General features: G+C 36.0%; 1 protein-coding gene across 7 annotated transcripts in view; it reads right to left on the bottom strand.

Annotated features, from left to right (window-relative positions):
* Nucleotides 1-1,658: 1,658 nt before the first annotated feature.
* Nucleotides 1,659-23,244, bottom strand: part of LOC110461054 (hemicentin-1-like) — a 100,720-nt gene continuing 79,134 nt past the window's right edge. For all 7 annotated transcript variants that reach the window (XM_021514327.1, XM_021514328.1, XM_021514326.1 and 4 more), the window contains 9 exons: nt 21,466-21,771; nt 16,451-16,750; nt 15,656-15,940; nt 12,803-13,063; nt 10,109-10,240; nt 9,061-9,247; nt 8,376-8,417; nt 6,858-6,914; nt 1,659-6,119 (listed from right to left, as the gene is read on the bottom strand). In XM_021514327.1, the coding sequence (XP_021370002.1) occupies nt 5,840-6,119; nt 6,858-6,914; nt 8,376-8,417; nt 9,061-9,247; nt 10,109-10,240; nt 12,803-13,063; nt 15,656-15,940; nt 16,451-16,750; nt 21,466-21,771 (1,850 nt within the window). In that variant the 3' untranslated portion in view covers nt 1,659-5,839. The remainder of the gene's footprint in view (nt 6,120-6,857; nt 6,915-8,375; nt 8,418-9,060; nt 9,248-10,108; nt 10,241-12,802; nt 13,064-15,655; nt 15,941-16,450; nt 16,751-21,465; nt 21,772-23,244) is intronic.

The raw sequence follows: 23,244 nt of genomic DNA on the forward strand, positions 1-23,244 counted from the left end.
CATAATGACAGATAGATGTGTGGTGTGGGGGCCAGATTTAGACAAAATGACAGATATATGTCTGGTGTGGGGGCCAGATTTAAAAATAATGACAGATATATGTCTGGTGTGGGGGGCAGATTTAGACATAATGACAGATGTCTGGTGTGGGGGACAGATTTAAAAATTATGACAGATAGATGTCTGGTGTGGGGTCTAGATTTAGACATAATGAGAGATAGATGTCTGGTGTGGGGTCTAGATTTAGACATAATGAGAGATAGATGTCTGGTGTGGGGTCTAGATTTAGACATAATGAGAGATCGATGTCTGGTGTGGGGGCTAGGGCTGGATTTAGACATAATGACAGATGTCTGGTGTGGGGGCCAGAATTAGACACACCGACAGATAGATGTCTGGTGTGGGGTCCAGAGTTAGAAATAATGACATATAGACGTCTGGTGTGGGGGCTAGGGCTGGATTTAGACATAATGACAGATGTCTGGTGTGGGGGACAGATTTAAAAATTATGACAGATAGATGTCTGGTGGGGGGGCCAGATTTAGACATAATGACAGATAAATGTCTGGTGTGGGGGCCAGATTTAAACATTATGACAGATAGATGTCTGGTGGGGGGGCTAGATTTAGAGATAATGACAGATACATGTCTGGTGTGGGGGCCAGATTTAAAAATTATGACAGATAGATGTCTGGTGGGGGGGCTAGATTTAGACATAATGACAGATACATGTCTGGTGTGGGGGCCACGAATGTTCTGTATGTCATTTTTTTTTAAATTCTAGTGGGCCTGTGGTTCAGATACCGTGTAAGGACGGGAACAGTATCACTGCCACGTTTTACAGAGACAAAGTACTGCAACCTTTCAACAAAATATACATGAATGACATCCAGCTAATTCCCGGCAATGTTGCATCCCACACAGCAATATTGTACCGATGTTTTTAAAGCAAGAGAAGGTAGTACAGATAGACTACCTTCCTTATTCACCAGATCTAAGTCCCTGGGGCTTTTTCCTGTTTCCTTTACTGCAGGAAAATGCTTTTTGGGAAACGGTATGCCTCTACGAGTGTTATTTGTAGTGCAATCTTCCAGTGTCTTGCGAGTACCAAGAGGACACATCCGCACAGCGTTTGCGCCATGGATAGCCCGATTGCGAAAGTATGTTTCTGCTAGGTAGGATACTTTGAAGGAAGGTAATGGAAAAGTCAAACTGTATGCGATTCTTGACACTAATGACAGAATGTATTGACTGGCCCTCGCATACAACGAATTACTATGTTCACGTCGGTGCATACAATCAAAAAGCCAAACAGCTCATTTTAGTGTACAGTAAAATTGTCTCTAAATACACATTGCGCTGTGATTTTATTTGCCGATAAACTTCAACCAATCAGACGTTAGGATTACAAATATCCCGGCAAAAATCCCATTAATGAGGTCATAACTTTTTGCGTTTTTATACAAAATGTATCATTGGGGTAAAGCCAAAATTGAATTATAGTCATTTAATTCTAAACAGGTTTATAGAAGAGAATGCCGGTTTATGCTTAAATGATGTTACGACAAGACAATTAATCTTCCACGAGTCGCAAAATTTAAGTATTTCGTTTTGATGTCTCTTCAATTAATGGTAAAATGAAAACAAAGAATTAGTGATTTGCATGACCTATTACCTTTATTTATATTAGTTATTCACACTGAAAATAGACATTAGTCTTTTACACAATGCTTATATATAATATCACAGCTTCCGCACACACTATCTTTCGTTCTGTATATATATATACATGTAAAACGCTAGACCTCGACAATCCTGTTAACCTCAGTAAGACAATGTTAATCACTTTATTTTCGCGAAATCATTTAATTGTTTGTTTATCCACTAAAATAATTATTCGCGAATTTGATTTTCCCCAAATATTATTTCCGTATTGATACTTACTACCAGAGTTGAAATGGCAACCTTTTAATTTGCATTCAGGTTTTTGCGAATAAAAAGCTTCATGGATAACTCGCGAAATATACCCGTAGCGATAATACAACCATTTACAGTTTATGGAAATTTGTTCTTGAATTTCAAAAGATGGATATATATTACCAGATCTATTCTTGTACTTCATCAATTTTGTAAAATGTGTAAGCCGTTTTTTGTACGTCTATATGAACGATGTTCTTCATTTTTCAATAATTCAGATTTGTTTTTTCATTCCAGATATTTCAACGGAATCTTCTCGAGATTAAAAGGAGACAATAATTATTGAACAGAATTTCTTCAAGTGTCATAACGATAATATCAACAAAGAATTTTTTTCGTCCGAAACCAGGGACCCAAAACATCTGGGATGCCAAGCTAGGTTCTCCTGATCACTGGTAGAAGTACAAGTTTTTGAAATATTCTTCCTCTGGATGCATTTAAAAATAATGTCAATCTAAACTGAGTTTGCTAACCAAACCATCTTCTGTGTACTTGTTACGCTAGCAGTGTGTTTTTTACAAAACAAGTCTTATTTCTAACGACCACTAGTGTAAAGTGCGAACGCCATCGGTCACGCCACTGATACCGCTCGACGTTGTGGAACAACATGTGGTGAGCACGTAGCTGGATTATACAGCATCGCTGGAGAATTAAAGCTGGTTTGCCAGTAAGGCAATATATCCCCCGTATCATCAGGATTAACAAGGTTCTTCCGTACACACGTAAAATTAATTATGATGACGTCATAAGTATGACGTAAATGGCACACAATCAGGCAAGTACTGCTTAAACTTCTATTTACACTAAAAGCATTTACATTTACACTTATATACATGTGTTACACTGAATTCTAGTATTTGTACAAATTTACAAAACCATATCTACAATCTGTTTTTGTATAAAATGAGAAAAATATATAACTGAAAAGCAAGTATAAACTCATTGTAATTACAATAATTCGTTCTTAAATGATGATATTACACATGAGATATAAAGGAGATATAAAGAAATGAAATATACTTCCTTTAGTTTCAAGATAAAATGCATATGATCCAAGTATCAAACGTAGGTACGGCCTTAAGTTACGGATGAAATGAGAGGAGAAAAGAAACCAGGTATATTACTTTTTAATTTTTAATGTACTGCTTTATCAATTAAAACCGTTTATTTCTGGACTTATTGTTCTTATATACATTTAGTATGTAAAACGTGAACATTGTAGCGCAAGAACTTTATGATATAAATCAAGCAATCGCGTTGCCTATTGTTACGATTCAAAATCCAACCCCGACCGAGCCATAACCTAAAGCTAGCATGAGAAACCTTCTTGATACAGGACGGGTATAGATATTTAAATCCAAGGGGGCAGCTTGTACTTTGTCTCTAATTGTAAGTCTGAATATCATTCTACTATCAAAGCAAGTATGTTTATAAATGTTCTGAAATGATCATATTTATGGTCATATCTTTATACACCGTTCTACTTTGCGATTCTTAAGTTAAAGACTTCTTGAAAACAAAAGCAAAAAAATATTGCTAAAAAATCAGCTGGGACCCATGTTTAATAGGTGAATGCAAACACACATATTTAATGATTGTAATAAATAATATATATCGTGTAAATAATTATTTTATAAAATTATACCATTTAATAAGTTAAAATTCTTAAAAGTTCAATACTTTTCGGTATTCATATCACAGAAATATATTTCATCACAATTTCATGTTGTGTAACTCTGCAGTTGTGATCAGAGCAGACATATCAGGTGCTTTAGCATTGCAATTCCATTATCTTAGTACGAACAATTACATATCACAGACATGTTATGTGGTACCACTCCAATAAAACATCCAGAAAAATACTTTTCTCTGTCGCAGATAGGTCACACAATCCCTTCAGTATTTCATCAGACATAGGGTAGTCATCAATTTCAAATAATTTCGACAAAACTGTTGGTTTAACTTCCAGGGTTGCCAACTCCCACGGCGTGAGACAAAAACTCACGCAAAAACGTCCTTACTCACGCTGAAACAATCCTCACGCCACGTGAGGTATAAATCTCACGCATTCGAAAATATTCTCCCTCTATCCCACGCGAAGCCATAAATCGGCAATTTTTAGCTTGGGTCGTACAAAGGGGAATAACTCTTATTGCAACGTTGTGCTTTGGAAGTGAGCTGACGAGAGGTGTCGCTTTACATCCGGTGGAAACGAATGTAATATATCGTAAGGTGAGTTGTTTTCACAATCGTCTGGTGGATAATTATACCGAACTACTCGGTAGTGAAGCGGACATAAAACCTATCAATCAATCAATCAAGTTGTTTTCACTCGTAAACTTAATATTGAACGTACCTATCGCACAGAAAAAGAAAGTTTTAAATAATATCGTCGTGTATTAGGAGATTGTTTTTAGGCCCTGCCTTCACAAATATTAAGAGAAAACGATTCTTGAATCACGAACAGACAGCCGCTGATGGCTGATGAAAAGTTCGAAGTTATTTTTTGCAGTAAAGTGGCGTATATGATTTCACACACCAGAGACTTGTAGTAATAAACAATTTTAATCTGATGCGATGAAAAAATAACGTGATCGGATTTTGCAAACGTGGTATAAATGCTAAGGGTCTTACTGTTATTTGTTGCTTAGAATAGTAGCCAGAAGTAATTGTAAAAAAATTTTCACTGTCAAATTATCATATTTTCATGTTATGAACTTTTTCATGTTACTATGGTAAAGTTCTTACTTTTGATATGAACTGTTTTTTAAACAGGTCATGGAAATACAGAAAAAAGACTGCTACCTGTTCTAGGCAAGGGTGGAATCGTTACAAGAAAGGCCTTTGATTATATGATGTGTTGCATTTCTGATGTCAGTTTTTTTTGTTTAATAAATAAAAATCTTTTATATATCTGCAAAAAATGTTTTGTTTTATTTTCCTACAAAGATCTTGAAGTGAAAATATCAACAATGCAGATGTTATAGTAGTCAGAGAAAGCCAGGATTTGTTTGATACATTTGTAATTAACACCCAAAACGACGTTACGCCGCGACGCCGTCAAAAGTCTCACACATTGAAAAACCCAGTGGAGGGAGATCTCCCACACTGGACTCCTAAGAGGTTGGCAACCCTGAACTTCCATTCATTTCTTATTTGTTACATATTGTTCATGTCTTTTTCGTGATTTTCCAACGAATTTGCACGAAGGAATGATGTAAAGTAAGATGATCACAAATGGATATTTGGAAAACAGAAAGTGAAATTACAAAACAAAAAGCATAATATTCTTGAAATTATATATATATTGGTCTACTCCATTAGATAAAAACCTACTTGTTTGCACTTTTTCAATGCTCAAGATTTTCTTGTTCCCAAAATTCATATATTTTTTTTTAACAATTTCCCTAATCCTTACATAGTTATACAGCACACAGCCTGGTATTCTCGACAAGGAACCTTCAACGGCAGGTTAAAGTTTTCTGAAAATAAGCATTTTTAAAATTTACTATTTAACTTAAATTGATGCATTTGGAATATTAATCAACAGTCCACTTTGCAGGCCCTTTGGTGGGGCGCAATAATAAACTTATTCAGTCCAAGACTTTGTCTCTCTCCGATGATGGCATGGGCAGGATAGTTCTTGTTCCTTCTCTTACTAATATGCTTGTAATCAGGATTTGTCTTAGGTAAATCGCACCGGATGCTGATGTAGTTTATATATGACAACTCATATACATTAAGCAGAACAGTCGTAGTCATGACATACATGTTACTAATACTGGATCAGGGCTCATAATTTGTTTCAATTCGGAACTAGCTGTCCTCTGAACTATCTAAGATTTTGAACTATTTTTTTTTATCATTTGAACTGGTCCCCTAGTAGGATATTTGTATCCTGGGCTGCGTCCTTTTCCGGCTGACTGTCATCTATGACTATCTGAGGAGAGGTGTCCTTGGATTTGGCCGGGTTTTCCATGCCTTCCCCAGCCTGTCTTTTCTGTTGTCTTTTCTTTTGGTTTTTCTTGCGTTGATTCTTCCTTCGTTTGGCCTCCCGGGTATACGAAGCGGTCGCCAGTGGGGGCAGGGCATGTGGTAACCTCTGGCGTCGGGACCGGAAACCAGTCTCTCTAAACACCGACCTGTATCAAATATAAATATGAAAACTAGAAAATGTCTGTAAGACATGAATGCCCCCTGTTTAGAAAGATTCACGAAAATCTATGAAAGAATGAAGATCAGTGTTAACATTGAATCGGGACGGGATGGGACGGACATGGATGGGAAACACTATATCCCCCCCCCAAAAAAAAAAATTGATTTAACTTTCGCTTTCTTCAATGATGTAGGCGAAATTATCCCGACAGCGAACATTAGTACACAGCCTTAAATATATTGAAATTACATATGAAGGCTGAAGGTAACATTGGGCGAATAAGGAATTTACCATTGAAGGGTGTTACCCCGTCGTAAACCACCAAAATATTTCCTCCCAAATGACATCAGCGATGTGCAAATGTTCGTGTTTTCCGCATTCAGTTAATTAGCACAGAAATATCCACACACGAATACATATCTGTCGAGTTATAGATAATGGTTATATAGGAAATATATATTTCTGAACGATTGACATTGCTGAAATTTCCACACCGCGATTTTTGTAAAGAATCATAATGAGAATATCTCCATATTCGCCAATTATGCTTGAAATATTCATTCACAAAAATACCATATTTCAACTTTTCCCAGTATCATCTTATATCACACGCGATAAAATCAGGCTCCGTTCATATAACAAATCTGTTTTGTAGGAATATAAAATGCTGAACAGTTTTCAGGAAAACTCGTTATTAATAACTGTGATCAAGTTCAGAGCTTACATGTCGTCCATTTCGCTGCCAGGTGCAGGGATGTAGAATGTATTATCGTAACCACCTCTGTGAATCAAATAAAACAAAACAATATAACAACAGTCATTGTAGAATAAACATTCTAGTATAGATCTGATGGAGGATATTTAACGATATACCTTAATGCAAATCTACTATTTTACATATGTTTTGATTAATGACAGGTGCAGTTACGTAACATGTATCCACTGTGAATCAGGTAATGTAATATAATAGACATATTAGAACAATAGTATCGCTTAAGTTTTATATATGATATTTAACGGTATACCTTAATGCAATTTTTTTTTTTTAAATTTCATTGACTTAATTTTTCTTTGTCAATAACATGTACCTAAGCATTATACAATGTATATATGTTAATTTGTTAATGACGTCATTATGTTTGACGTCTTAAGTATGTGTACTCCATTTATGACGTCACAAATAAATTTAAATCGCCTGAAGAGCCCCAAGTTGTGCGAAAGCGCTAGCCGATTATACTAGTCTTCATGTTTTGCTTTATTTATATTTTTACCGTCACGTGGACATTTAAAACTATTTATCGCTATGTTAATGCATATATTCTGGTTTATGATCTGAATACAATGCTGTCCGACCCAGAGGTTAAATAAAGAGAAAACAAGCAATACTTTGGGGGCGTTGCTACATTTCTTCGGGAAACAAAATCCGACTGGTATTGAAAAAGCTATTTTTAAAGCATTTTTTTTATAAAATGTTGGAATAAATATTTGCCATGCCATTGCAAAGTCTCAGTAAGGTAGCATTTATTGTTGACTTAACTGAGGAAATCATACATAGCTTGGGTCTGACACATAATTAAACCACTATGTCTTTAGGTCATTTGTAGGTGAATCAAACCTATCGTTATCCCTACAGTTGAACGCGATTCAAATCAACCTCCATTACCATTGTTTGAATTGAATCAATCGGGGATTATTATTATAATGACCTCTTAAAGTGAACGGGAAACATTCTATCTGAACCTGACAGTTACATGTCAATAGCATGTATATATTGATCCCTAAACTTAGTCAATGACGCGGCACTTGAATAAGTATTATACACATTTTAATCATCTCTACAAAAGCACGTATTCCGTCTTTTTCGTATTGCAGAGTTATCTTCTCATGAGAGCAGGTATTGATTGTTACGTCATTTGTTTGTGAGAGTAACGTCATCAATTTTTGAGAAAACAACGTAATTTTCTCACACGAACCAATGACGTAACAATCAATACCTGCTCTCAAAAGAAGATAACTCTGCAATACGCAAAGACGGAATATATCTATTTATCATCTCTACCAGTATACACAAATTAATTATATATATATTTCATCTCTAAACGAGTTCGTGAATCAACATTATGCGTAATTATAATATGTACATGTATCAATATTATATATTTTTATCATCTCTGTAAGTGTACATGAATCAATACTATCGTTATCCCTATTTGAGGATCTATATAAGAAACCAACTACTTACCTTTGGCTGTAATCATGATGATAGTCATGAGCAGAAATTTCCCTAAAAGAAGAAAACATAATTTAGATCAATGCATTCGACATTTGAAAGCTTGGTTTGGTTTAGTTTAGTATTGATTAACGTCCTATCAACAGCTATGTTCATTTAAGGACGGCCTCCCCTGTGTGTAGGATGCATGCGTGTGTGTTTTGGGAGGCTGCGATATATGTTCGTGTTTGTCTCCTTGTGATAGCGTGGAACTGATGCCGACTTTAAAGTGCTACCTCACTGAAACATAATGCCGGGGACACCCGGCGAGTGATGGTGACTTTATAGTGCTCCCTCACTGAAACATACTGCCGGGGACATCCAGCGAGTGATGCCGACTTCATAGTGCTACCTCACTGAAACTACCGCCGGGGACCCCCAGCGAGTGTTGCCGCCTTTATAGTGCTACCTCACTGAAACGTACTGCCGGGGACACCCAGGGAGTGTTGCCGACTTTATAGTGCGACCTCACTGAAACATACTGCCGGGGACACCCAGCGAGTGTTGCCGACTTTATAGTGCTACCTCACTGAAACGTACTGCCGGGGACACCCAGCGAGTGATTGTGACTTTCGTGTTCATGTTTTCTGCATAATTTTAAAAGACACTTGAATTTGTTTAAGCTTTAAACAGGACTTATTACGCTGTAACACCATACCTTGGATAGTGACGCTGTTCAGCACGGTATGACGGCCGAGTAGGTCCAAACAGATAGGCAGGGTCCTTTTCCTTTGAAGGATACAGGGTAGATCGTCTATCGTCAGTGTCAGGTACCACTGAACTCGGCTTGTGTTTAGTTTTCGACTTCTTGGTGGTACGCATAACTTTGTCGTCCTTCGTTTTGTCTGAATTCCAAATTGAAATAATTTAGTAACAACACTTCACTATAGATACGAGGATAAATAAGTTTACTACTGTATAACACAAAATATTTGTGGGTACATTCCTTAGTGGTTTGAAGCCTTTTAGATCGTTTCGTGGTACAAACTTTCGTGGATATCCTATATTAAAAAACAGTAGACACATATATCATTCAAATTTGTTATATTTATTTTTGTTTTCAATAGCAACCACGAATGTTTATACACATAAAACATTTAATGTTATACAGTATATTTACAGCTAACAAATCACATTTCTGTACGAGAATGAGAAAGATTACATTTTTAGCTGATTAACCATATTCATGTATACTAATTAAGCGAATGAGGAAGTTTACTGGTTATACTAATACAGTAAAATCATAAACTGCACAATTGGTTAGTTTTCTCTTTACGTTCTATTAACAGCTTTGGTCATTTAAGGATTTGTTAGTGGAGGGAAATTCGGAATAAATGATTTATGAATACTTTCTCCCTATATTCAACACGTTCATAATTATAGGGCATCCGATCATAAGTATTGTGATTGTGTGCAAAACAATAGTGCCGAAAATAATAGAAATCACCTTTTAGTGGTGCTGGACAAAAAAGTATGCAGGTACATAATAAAGCATCGTCCGAGTATCGTAATGGTTGGTGATTAAAATGTGTTGCTACAGGAAATTCACATGAAATAATACTGTGGTACAGTTTATTGTCTTTTCCGATGAAATAACGCATCACTTTAGTTTTTCTATTTCCTGTGGTATATACTTCCCTGGTCTTTTCCCATGGCATAACACTATATGGCACAGTTTTCTGTCGCTTCCTTTCCAATTTGTTTACCTTTGTAATATTTACAGCCAACACAGCAGATGATGAGAATGATGATAATAAAGATGACTCCTAGAACGATTGCAGCGATGACACCGCCCGAGAGACCTTCCACATCCGCGGTAGATGCACCAGTATCAGGCACTGAAATATCCATATTTTACATGTATATGCTTACAATTATAAGTAATGAAAATGGGAAAAAAAAAAAATCTGAATTATAAATAATTAATTTTTTTATATATAAAAAAGTTATAAAACTTTAAAGATGAAGAATTTATTTTTTGTCTATAAACTACGAGTTACAATGTTTATGAATTATAGCTATGTTAAAGCAAAAGATATCAAGACTTTCCCATGCGAAGCATTCAAACTACAAACCATATATGTGTCAATATATTGTTACATACAGCATGATGTTAGTAAAACGATCATGCAACAGATGGAAGGTGACGATATGTCTACTGTTTAAATTTAACATTCTTTTCATGAACACTGCTCGATTTTATGATATATTTTCCACATTGACGAATAAGTACTATTTGTTCGCAGATGGCGTTCAGACTGCAAAAACACAAATAAATAAATTTATATATAACTAAATAAATGAATAAATAAATAAAAAGATAATATAAACCAGCATAAAATATTTTATCCCTTTCATAAATTTAAACTTTTCATACCAAGCTTTAGATTCCTTGATTTGTAATATCATCATTTACAGCAAATAGAAAATTGACAATCAGAAATTCACGGTAGATTGTGGTGTATACAAACCTATACATGATTAATAACTAATATATCATACATATACATTTGGTTTGGACCACCATAAAAATTCAACAACAAAAACTGTCCACATCAATGCATGGATGCTTACTGATGACATCAATGCATGGATGTGTACTGATCACATCAATGCATGGATGTTTACTGATCACATCAATACATGGATGTTTACTGATCCCATCAATGCATGGATTTTTACTGATCACATCAAGGCATTGCTGTTTACTGATCACATCAATAGATGGATGTTTACTGATCATATCAATGCATGGATGCTTACTCATGACATCAATGCATGGAAGTTTACTGATCACATCAATAGATGGATGTTTACTGATCGCATCAATGCATGGATGCTTACTGATGACATCGATGCATGGATGTGTACTTATCACATCAATGCATGGATGTTTACTGATCACATCAATGCATGAATGCTTATATATCAAACATATAATGTATTGTATATTACCAGAAATAAATACAGTTTAAAGTAAATGCATGAATACTGTATCAGGTTTGAGGTTAATTTAATCAAAAACACACTTGTGTTGCTTCTTTTGGTGAAAAGAGACAAAATTGTAAAATCGTTTATGGAAGCCAAGTCCTAAAGACTCTTAACTGAGGACATATGGATAAGAAAATTGAATACCACATTTATGTATGGGTGTAATATCCAGAGGAACTCTGACGGGAGAAACATGTCTCTTAACATTTCATTGACGTTTGGGGTTTATGACGGCGTAATATTACGACGTCATAGATTCAACGAGTCATTGTGACGTCATACATTTGTACGTCATTTCCTGTACCTCCGAATAAGCAAGATGAACGTTACTTGAAACAACTGTTGACCTTCGCCCTTGATGGAGGCCAGGAGGCCAAAATATTGGGATTTAGAGTGACATATGGAGGCCGAAATATTGGGACTTAGAGTGACATATGGAGGCCGAAATATTGGGACTTAGAGTGACATTTGTTCTATATGTTTATGTAAATAGTAGGTCAAATAATTATTAAAACAGTCTAATGGTCGTAACAAGATAACACTTCTTAATCAGAACCCTATATTATATCATAGGTTACATTCTAAACTACATTTTGCACTTCAAATATTTTTTTTACATATTCTTATTTTCACAATTGTTCATCAAATACTGTAAAATCACTTATTTTCATGGTTTTTGTTTTAATTTTGTTGATTTCGTGGGTAATCCTCATTCAATCTTCATTCACGAATCCACATAGGTCTACACAGTAATTACAAGTTTGATATAAAGCAATTTTCTGTTTTAGTGTGTACTCTTAAATCACGAATTCGTGTACCAACGAAAACGGATTTTGTTGGGAAACAATGAAATTTAGGTCCACGAACGTATAATTATTGATTTATTTGGATCGCAAAATGGGAAAAAATACTTTTTTTTCTGTAAAAATTACATCCTTTGCTAAAACAAAATCAATAATATCTTTATATCCGTTATTCACTCTCATCTCGTAAGCTACTGTAAATGTTACGATAAATCTATAAGCATATTAGGTGCATCAGTCACAATTCTCAAAATACATATATATACCACATTAATATCTTGCAATTTGAACCCCTGCCTTGTGATATAAGTCTAACCAAATTTAAGTTTCGTAGAAATGCCAGCAAATGCTATTTCACTGTCGTGTAATAAGTCTACCCTCTACCTTGAATCAGACATACCGGTAATATGTTTGCACCAGGCTTTTTGTAAGCTAAAGACAGTTGTGATTTACAGATGCAGCCATCCATGATATTCAGGTATACAACGTTTTAATACGATGTGGTGATTATATATGTTTACAGTAACTAGATTATTGCACATATCACAAAACAATGTTGTAACCGCTAAATTAGATATGATTACAATATGACAAACAAAAACTTACGGGTCACTTGTGGAGCTACGACTGTATAAATGATTCCTTGGGAGGGCCCCATCTCATTGGTTGCCACACAGGTGTAGGTGTGCTCGCCAGCCTTCACTTTCACCTCGAGATCCTTCGTAGTTGCTACGTTGTTATTCTCATGCGTCCAGAGATAGGCTGTCGGGGGAGGATTGGCTATGACATTGCATGACAGTTTTACGAGGTCTTCTGCGGTAGCAGAAAAATCTGTCTGAACATTTCCAACATTCAACCTCGGAGGATCTATATAAACAAAACATCAAATGCATTTTATTATACGGGCTGTGACCGTAAATAAAAGACTAGAAAACACTACTAGTTCGACTTTCTGAGAAATACAGACTGACATTTAGCGGCCCAGATAGCCTCAGTATCGCTCAACTGGATATTAAAGCAAGTATTGTCACTGTAAGTATTATTACAAATACATTATCAGGGGCAGGACTAAACCTAAAAGACTGTTACGGTAGTGTTTTCATGCTCAGTAAGAACATACATGTATATGGTTATAGGAAGGGCACTTTGACCGTCGCCAAATTATATCTAATCAATCCTCAAGAGTAACAGGGCACAATCCTGGTAGCATATGAGTTTTCTCTTCATAATAAGCAATCGTATAAACGGTCATAAGGTGGAGATCGTACATCTGGATGTAATATTTGCGGTAGGGAGTGGGATGGCCCCCGGAGCATATTCAATAAACAAGGAAAAAATATATAGCAAGATCAAGGGTCAAAAAAAAAGTATAACCTCAGATGTCGTACCTACAGACTGAAAGAAAAGACAAACACCACTACTGTGACCTTTGACTCAATGACCTCAGAATTTTGTTACAATGTAGCTTGCACCAATGCTACATATACTCCAAGGTATGTGTATACAAAATACCTACCATTTCTGCGATAGTTAGCCATTTCAGTAACATAATTCATCTGTGACCTTTGACCTTTGACCTAATGACCTTGGAAGTTTTTCACAATATAGCCTGCATAATTGACTACGATACTTTAATGCATATGTGTTTACAAAATACCTACCTTTTCTGAGATATTTAGCCATTTCAGTAATGTTATTCATTCCTGACCTTTGACCTCTTCAAAACGGAAAGGAAGGAATTGAATCAAAATTAAAAATATTCTTGGGTTTTCTATACAATGTTATAGTCTAGAGAAGGTTTATGAACCAAGGGCCATGACTTCCTAAAAAGGGGAGATAGCCCAATGAAAAGTACATTACGCACATTTACAAGCTGCAAGGATTGTTATCCGCAAATTTCGGATAGACAGACGGAGAACCTGATTCCAGTATACCCCCACTCCCCTAACTTCAGGGGGAGGGGTTGTTGGGGGGAGTGTTATGTTATTCAATTACAACGTATAGTCCTTTGGCTCAGGTCGATACCTAGATTTATCGACCCAAGATTTTTTTTCAAAACAGTAATGTAAGTAATCTGAAAATAAAGGAACAAAAGCGGGATGGTGTGTTTGTTTCGAGACACGTTATAATTCTATTATTAGAAACACCCTGTCCTTCAACAAAAATCAAGTGCTCCAAGTCAATATCGGTTTTCATCAGTGAACACCTGATACACCTCTGGCCACTAAGTTCTCGGAAAACTTAAAAAATAAACAAGAGGCCCAAAGGGCATGTATCGCTCACATGAATATGTTAAAAAGAATTGGTATGACGTAAAGATATAGCACTCCATGGTAGGTGCTGTAAGTAAATATGAAATTTCAGAAAAATCCATCAAGTACTTGAGATATAGCGAGAACAAACTTCAAACAGAGCCCCACCCCTATGCCCCTAGCGGGGTCATACCCACCAAGTATACAAAATTGAGTCCCCTTGACCCAAGGATGCTCCAGACTAAATAAGGATAAAATCTCTTAATCCCTATGGTAGAAGAAGGATTTTAAAGGTTTTAACTCTATTTCCCTATTGGGCCCCACCTCTCTGCCTCCAGGGTGGGTCAGACATATCGTTTATACAAAATTGGTCCCCTTCACCCAAGGGTGCTTCATACCAAATTTGGACAAAATCCTGTCATTCTTACAGGAGAAGAAAGGATTTTGAAGAATTTGCTATGTTTCCCTTCTTGGGCCCCTCCCTTCTATCTCCAGGGTGGCCACACTCGCTGATTATACGAAATTGAGTCCCTTTTGCTTTAGGATGCTACAGACTAAATTAGGATAATATCCCTGGATCCCTATGGTTGAAAAAGGATTATAAAGGTTTTACCTATATTTCCCTTTTGGGCCTCGCCCCTCAGGCCCTTGAGGGGCCAGACCTACGGTTTATACAAAATTGGTTCCCTTTTACCCAAGGATGCTCCACACCAAATATGGAACAAATCCTTTCATTCCTACAGAAGAAGAAGGATTTTAAAGAATTTGCTATATTTCCCACATTGGGCCCCGCCCCTCAGCCCTCATGGGGGACAGACCCACGGTTTATACAACATTCGTTCCCCTTTATCCAAGAATGCTACACACCAAATATGGACAAAATCCTTTCATTCCTACAGAAGAAGAATTTTAAAGCATAATTTGCAATGTTTCCCCTATTGGGCCCCACACCTCAGCCCCCAGGGGGGCCAGACCCACCATTTATACAAAATTTGTTCCCCTTTCCCCAAGGATGCTTCTGACCAAATTTGGTCAAAATCTGCTCAGTCGTTCATGGCTAGTAGTGTTTTAAAGGAAAAGTTGACGGATGGACGAAGGACGACGGACGCTAGCTGTGGTATGGAATGAGCTCACCATGGTACTTCGGACCAGGTGAGCTAAAAAATATTATTATATAATATATGAATCATAAAAAAGGAAATATTACATTGTATATCAACTGTGAAGTTAGCCCTGCTGCTGCCAAAGCTGTTGAAGGTTTGACAGACGTATGTTCCAGCTTTCGTCCTGTCAGCCGAAGGGATGTTTAGGACATTGGCATTGACGAAGGAATCATCAACCTCTGTCTCCCCTGTCGTGCCCACGTAGAACCAGGTGAAGGAGGCAGTGTTAGCTGGGTGAACGGTTGTCACGCACGTTGCCTCAATTTTGCTGTTTTCAGCGATAGTAAGGCTCGTCAAACCGCCATAAAATGAAGGTTTTGATGGTGCAGCTTGAAAAGAAACAAAGAAAACATCTGTTTTGTCATTTTTGAATATAAATTTAATTTATTGTACAACAATTGTGAAACAAATTTTCTAACATATATTTATCCGATACTTCTGGTCCCGTCAAAGCGAGCAGAGGTTCTGAATGTGTGAGGAAACCGAAGTAACGTACCCAGAGAAAACCCATGTGGTGACCCAGCTAATTACTGCAATATGTTGTAACATAACGACACAAGATATTGTCCATACACTGCTTCACTGACAATGGTCTGGCAATGTTATGAGCAGCTGTTTTGAAATTTTTGAATGATTCAGGCAGCACATGATCTCAAAAATTATTTTAATGACATTTGAATTTGTGAAATTTTAAACAACACACAAATATCTTGTTTATTACTTGCCACATTTAATGCAATGACCGAAAAAATTCACGATGTAAAAACGAGCTGTTCATTTCACACGGGGTATACGAATGTTTGTGAGGATGAATTTCTTCCGTTCATTGAATAACTTACTGTAGACCGTTAGCGACACTTCCGCTCGTGACGAATTTCCGGCAGCTGATTGCGCAATACAATAGTAGATGCCGTTATCAGAGACTACAACACTGTAGACCCACAATTTATATACAGGGTGATTATCGTCCACGGCGTACTTTTCGTTAACCGACGTTATACGAGTTCCCTCCGTATTACTGGTCCTTTTATACCACGTGACATTGTAAGTGGGGAGTGTTGACGTCACACTACAGGTGAATGTAACGTGCTCATTGAGAGTCACATTTTTGTTTGGATGGGCATTAGCTGATGGTGGACCTGTTGAAACAAGCACAGATTATGTTAAGGGCAATTTCAATTCATATGTGTTTTTTTTTCTAAACCGATAATTAAATTATGCATTTAAAACGTCAAGAGACAAATGTGAGATTATAATGAATCTTTTTTGGTAAAATATCATTATTCACATTTTGAACTGAACTGATGTATCATGTTATGATAATTCATGTGAAATTAAATCAGGAGGCCCAATGGGCCTGAATCGCTCATCTGGTATTAATCTCACACTTGTAATCTTAAAAGTGGACTAATATACAGCTACAGGCAAAATATCTGTGTTCGATCCATTTGAATCTATTAAATGATTTAAACATATGACGCCTGCGACCTTGAAAGTTTATAGCCTTCCGTTCCGGCATATTTCTGGCTAAATATCATTACCCTGGACCTTTTGAATATTCATAACAAGTCATTTAAAGATTTAAACATATTTGATCCCTGTGACCTTGAACAAACTTGGTAGCCCTTCATCCCAGCATGTTACTTTCCAAATTTCATTAGCCTATGCCTCTTGGATATTCAGGAGAAGTTATTTAAAGGTTTTAAACATATTTGACCCCTGTGACATTGAAAATAGGTGAAGGTCGTTTGTTAGAACAAACTTGGTAGCCCTTCATCTGAGCATGATGCTGGACAAATATCATTGTTCTAGGCCTCTTGGGTATTCAGGTTACGTGGTGTAAAGGTTTTAAACATATTTGACCCCTATGATCTTGAAAATGGATGAAGGTCATTTGTTTGAACAAACTTGGTAGCCCTCTATTACAGCATGCTACTGGTCAAATAGCATCATCCTAGGCCTCTTGGTTATTCAGAAGATGTTGTTTAAAGGTTTTAAACAAATTTGACCCCTGTGACCTTGAAAATAGGTGAAGGTCATTTATTTATTATTCGGTTATTAAGAAGAAGTCGTTTAAAGCAAAATATTGATGCTGGACGAGGGCCGGACAACTGGATGGCCAGACAGACGACGGCCGGACGCCGTACCACGGCATAAGCTCACTTGGCACTTCGTGCCAGGTGAGCTAATAAACTGTTAAGCTGATAAAGTGACATAACTGCAGAAGCAAATTCAACAAGAGGTCCATAGGTCCTGTATTATTGCTGCCCTGGTTATTTATGCAATCCTGACAAGATATTTGATTTAAAAGTAAATGCTTTGGTAGATTGCTTGTGTTCTATTTCCATATCCAGCAAGCATATATATATTATAATGAGATGAGGATTTCAGATGTCTCCAATCTTCAACCCAAGGACTAAGTCCCAAATGCAAGGGCCCAGGTGCAATCCTGGTAGCACAAGTTTTGGTTATTTAATCATGCCCGGCAATTGTATATAATATGTAAATATATGGTGGTGATCTCAGACTTTTCTATTTTTTTGACCCAGGGACTAAGTCCTAAAGGACAGGACCAGACCCTTGGCCATTTCTGATGATAGAGTTTGTCTCTGCATGCCTAGTAAGCAGAAACATGTATACAGTTAGACGGTAGAGATATCATAATGGTCCTTTGGATAATGTTGTTTGATGTTTTAAAGATATTTGACCCCTGTGATCTTAAAAGTAGGTCAAGGTCATGTACATGTAGAAACCTTAAAGCACTCCATCCCAGTTACCTGCAGGTTAAATATTTGGACCAAGTGTCTTTCAGTTTTAAAGGAGAAGCAATTCAAATAAAAAAGTTGACTGATGGATGACAGATGTTGCACCATAATTCATAACCTCACAGGCACTTTGTGCAAGAAGTGATTCAGAAATAATGAAATTATCAAGAGCATCAGTTCAAAATAATTGATTATCTTTAGAAACAAAATTTGTTAAATAAGTCATGCGTTTAAGTGTTTTGTTAAAATCAATATTCAAACTCCCTCCATGCTTTGTTAGTCTCTAAAAAATATGATGATAGAGAAACATAGAACACGGATGACACTGACTTGATACTACGAACAGAGATAACACAAACATGATTCTAAACAATGATTACCTACAATGAAATCATTATTTATATATATGATAGAGATATCTGAAATTTCACACCAGATATCTTATACAGAGGTATAATCTTTGAGATGTCATGCAGGGTTGCCAACTCTCACAGCGTGAGACAAAATATCTTGCTGAGGCGTCCTTACTCACGCTGAAACATGTCTCACGCCACGTGAGCCATACGTCTCACACATTCAAAAATATTCTCCCTCCATACCAAGCGAAGCCATATATCGGTAATTTGTAGCTTGGACCGTACAAATGGAAACAACTCTTATTGCAATGTTGTGCTTTGGAAGTGAGCTGACGCCAGGTGTCACTTTACCTCCGGTGGATATATGAATGTAAATATATTGTAAGGTGACACAAGGTGACAGACATGAGTATAAGAAATAGTCACAAACTTAACAAGTTAGTACTAATTATAATGCGGGACCATTACAGAAGTACCCCAAACTGCCCCCATTGTCTAAAAGATGCAAAAATACACCTACATACCAAATTTGAGCAAAATCAATCAATATTTAATTTCGACCAATCAGAGGCCGTAGTATCCATCTTGGTTGCACAATTGCATACCCCCTTACCATGATAAACACTTGTGTAAAGTTTCATTAATTTCCATCCAACAGTTTTTGAAAGAGAATGCGGAGAAGAAGAAGAAGAAGATACGGAGTAAACCCAAATAGTCCCCCACTTCGTTTGGGGGACTTAATTTTATCTTGTTATCTCTACGTAAGGCCATAGGAACATTTGGAAGATTTGGATTCGGACATTTGATCTCATTTGCCTAGTATTATTATGTAAGATATTTGATATACTGATAAGATATCTTATATGTTTATAAAATAACTTACATACATTTTATGAGATATCTTTCATTTTATATTATACATTAGATATCATACTATCTTACAATACTATAGAAATTTTGATCCAAGATATCTAATGTAAATGTAATATGAAAGATGTCTTAAATAAATTTCTTTTATATGTTATTTTCTATCATATACAGCTGTATACAGTATAAGATATCTTACACAATTTATAAGATAATTTATATAGAAAATTATATTCCGTCTTTTCGTATTGCAGAGTTATCTGCTCTTGTGAGCAGGTATTGATTGTTACGTCATCTGTTTGTGAGTGTAACGTCATCAATTTTTGAGAAAACGACGTAATTTTTTCACACAAATCAATGACGCAACAATCAATACCTGCTCACAAGAGAAGATAACTCTGCAATATGCAAAGACGGAATAGATATATTTGATATAATCTGTAAGATATTGTTTACAATATTATTAGATACAAGATCAGCATTGCTCTTTAAATAAGTGTTACGTTGCTCTGCCGAAGAAAACAAATGATGAACTTTATATCATTAATACCAAGAAAACCAATGTAAAGGGTGGATAAACAATCTGGGAAAATAAAACGTGTTCAAAAACCACGAAGAAGTGTAATGGACATGTGGAACGCTAAATGAGGCGGCAAAATGAATTTTGTTGAGGATGGAACATCTAAAGTAATGAGCAGGTTATAAGGATCATACGGGATGAGGAGTATGGTATAGGTAGTATATATAGGTAGTATATAGGTAGTATATATAGGTATATATACTACCTATATACTACCTATATACTACCGATATATACTACCTATACCATACTCCTCATTCCGTATGATCCTTATAACCTGCTCATACGGGATGAGGAGTATGGTATAGGTAGTATATATAGGTATATTTATGTAGTATATATAGGTATATTTATGTAGTATATATAGGTATATTTATGTAGTATATATAGGTAGTAGATATATGTAGTATATAGGTAGTATATGTAGGTAGTATATAAAGGTAGTATATATAGGTAGTAGATATATGTAGTATATAGGTAGTATATATCGGTAGTATATAGGTAGTATATGTAGGTAGTATATATAGGTATATATAGGTAGTATATATAGGTAGTATATAAAGGTAGTATATATAGGTAGTATATATAGGTAGCACATATGTTATCCTATTCTACAACATACAGGAAAAAAATTATAACATATCTTATCACAAAATTCTTAGTTTTACTCTGTTAACGACGATCCACATCAAACGTAATTTCTATTTAAAGTGGACGATCTTTAACATTTTTCATAATGTATATTACTAAAGACCGTGAGGAAGATATGTGAACAAAATCAGGCGGATGGGTCATCTCCGTATTAAGTGACATGGAGCCACCATAAGAATCAAACACATTTGAGCCTCTGAGCGTGGAAGTTTGTAGCTTTATGTTATTACCAGGTAACCATTTCACCCCTATGTAACTTTAGTAGACTCCACCATGCATTGATATGGATGAGTTCATTATGGTCTACAGTGGTGAAAGGGTTAACTTGATTATAAGATGACACAACTTTTCTCTAAATCCTCATTGGTTAGATTATAATCAGTATCTATTTTAACAATCAAGGACATTTAATGCAATGGATATGGGGTTATATGGACCTGAGGGGGTGATATTGACTTCGTCTTGGTTATTATCACTTCCTCAGGTTCATATAACCTCATGTTCACCTCTACGAAAGTCCATAACTGTATGGCATCTGTGAACCCTTTGTTATTTTATTCCACAAATGTATATATACCATAAGGTAAAAAAAATAGCAGATTAATTTCGTCATATATATTTTTTGATAACATTACCATGCACTGTGATAAGAAGAGATGCGGAAGCGGTATGCGGTAACATGTCTTGTTTTACGATGCAGCTGACAGTTTTCCCGGTGTCCGCCTGATCAGGAACGAAGTATACGTCCGATCGGACGATAATTGCACCATTACTGTCACTCGTGCCAGGCGTCAGCTTGTTACCGAGCAACCTCTCAGCGGCCATCCACCATTCTACTGTAGGCTGGGGGTAACTGGGCGTAGTGGTGCATGTCAGAGTGGTGTTTTTACCGGCTATCACGTTAGAATCTCCGCTTATCCCTCCGTCTACTTCCACTCTCACTATAAACAAATATATATACTAATTAATGTACAAATGAGCAATCAATCCTGTCTATATACACTGTGCAGGGGAAGAAAAAAATGGACAGGTGATCATTATAAACCGTATTTGTCGTAATCAGTCCCCTTCCCTTTTTGTAAATCCTTCCTTTTATTTGTTCCCTTTCCTTTTCCTTGTCTAAGCATCCAATCATTTCACTGCATTTTATTAGCTTGCAAGGACTATTCTGGTTTTGCGTATTGCAGAGTTATCTTCTCTTGAGAGCAGGTATTGACTGTTACATCATTTGTTTGTGAGAGAAAATTACGTCGTTTTATCAAAAATTGATGACGTTACTCTCACAAACAAATGACGTAACAGTCAATACCTGCTCTCAAGAGAAGATAACTCTGCAATACGCAAAGACGGTATAGTGTCTTTAACACCTGTTTTCTGAGAACATTAAAAGGCTCTACAATAATTTTGTTTTGTTTTTCGAAATTGCTAATTAACCCTTTCACCCCTATGCAACTTAAGTAGACTCTACCATGCATTGATCTGGATGAGTCCATTGTGGTCTACAGTGGTGAAAGGTTTAAAGTAGCCAGGGCATTAATTAGGGTGAACACAGCAGGTAGTTTAACATCAAGAAAGAAGCATCTATTAGGAATTATTGAAATGGTTACCGTCATGCCTGAAAAACAGGTTTGAATGTACTTATAAATAAACAATGAGAAGAATTCATATTTACTTATTGATAAATATAATTTCTTTGTTAATGAAACATTAAAACAATTATATAAGTAAAACATCTGAAAAAGAAATATTGATATAAATTGATCATGATCAATTATTAATTGATAGGGGCTGTTTATTTTAGCATCTACATCAGGAACATCTACATATATATATAGAAACACACAGGAATTCATACTATTTGATCATATTGATGTTGTAAGTATGGTGTTTGCTAGAAAAAGTCTTTAAAGAAAACTTCTATTCTATATGTAACTACAGTGAGAGAACTCTGACACCGAATCATTAATATGCACAGATGCATTTTCAGCACTTTTAACTTTGTCTAAAGTTCCAGCCTAAATCACAGACATTATAATGTGAATACATTCATTTATACTGTGATATCATGATGTGAAGAAATTAAAACATGAAGATATATAATGTACAAAATATATAAAGAAATAAAAATGGTGAAATCGATGGAACTATAAGTGCCTGCAACTGAATTAGTATGATATCATTTTAAATGAACATATTTACGATAACAAAAAAAACGTAAAAGAATGGGCGGGCTGGTAAGACTGACCTTGGCCCATTTCAGGTTAATTATTGTAGGAAGCCATTGACTTGACGAACACAAATTAAATTATAATTATATAACATGATTAAACCATTAGAGAATTCCAGATATGAATATATGGGGAGATGTAGACTGGGGATGGAAGTTGGAGCGAGAGGGGTGGTTGTAAGGGGGG

This window comes from Mizuhopecten yessoensis, unplaced genomic scaffold (genome assembly GCF_002113885.1).
Source record: "Mizuhopecten yessoensis strain PY_sf001 unplaced genomic scaffold, ASM211388v2 scaffold10553, whole genome shotgun sequence".
Taxonomy (NCBI): domain Eukaryota; kingdom Metazoa; phylum Mollusca; class Bivalvia; order Pectinida; family Pectinidae; genus Mizuhopecten; species Mizuhopecten yessoensis.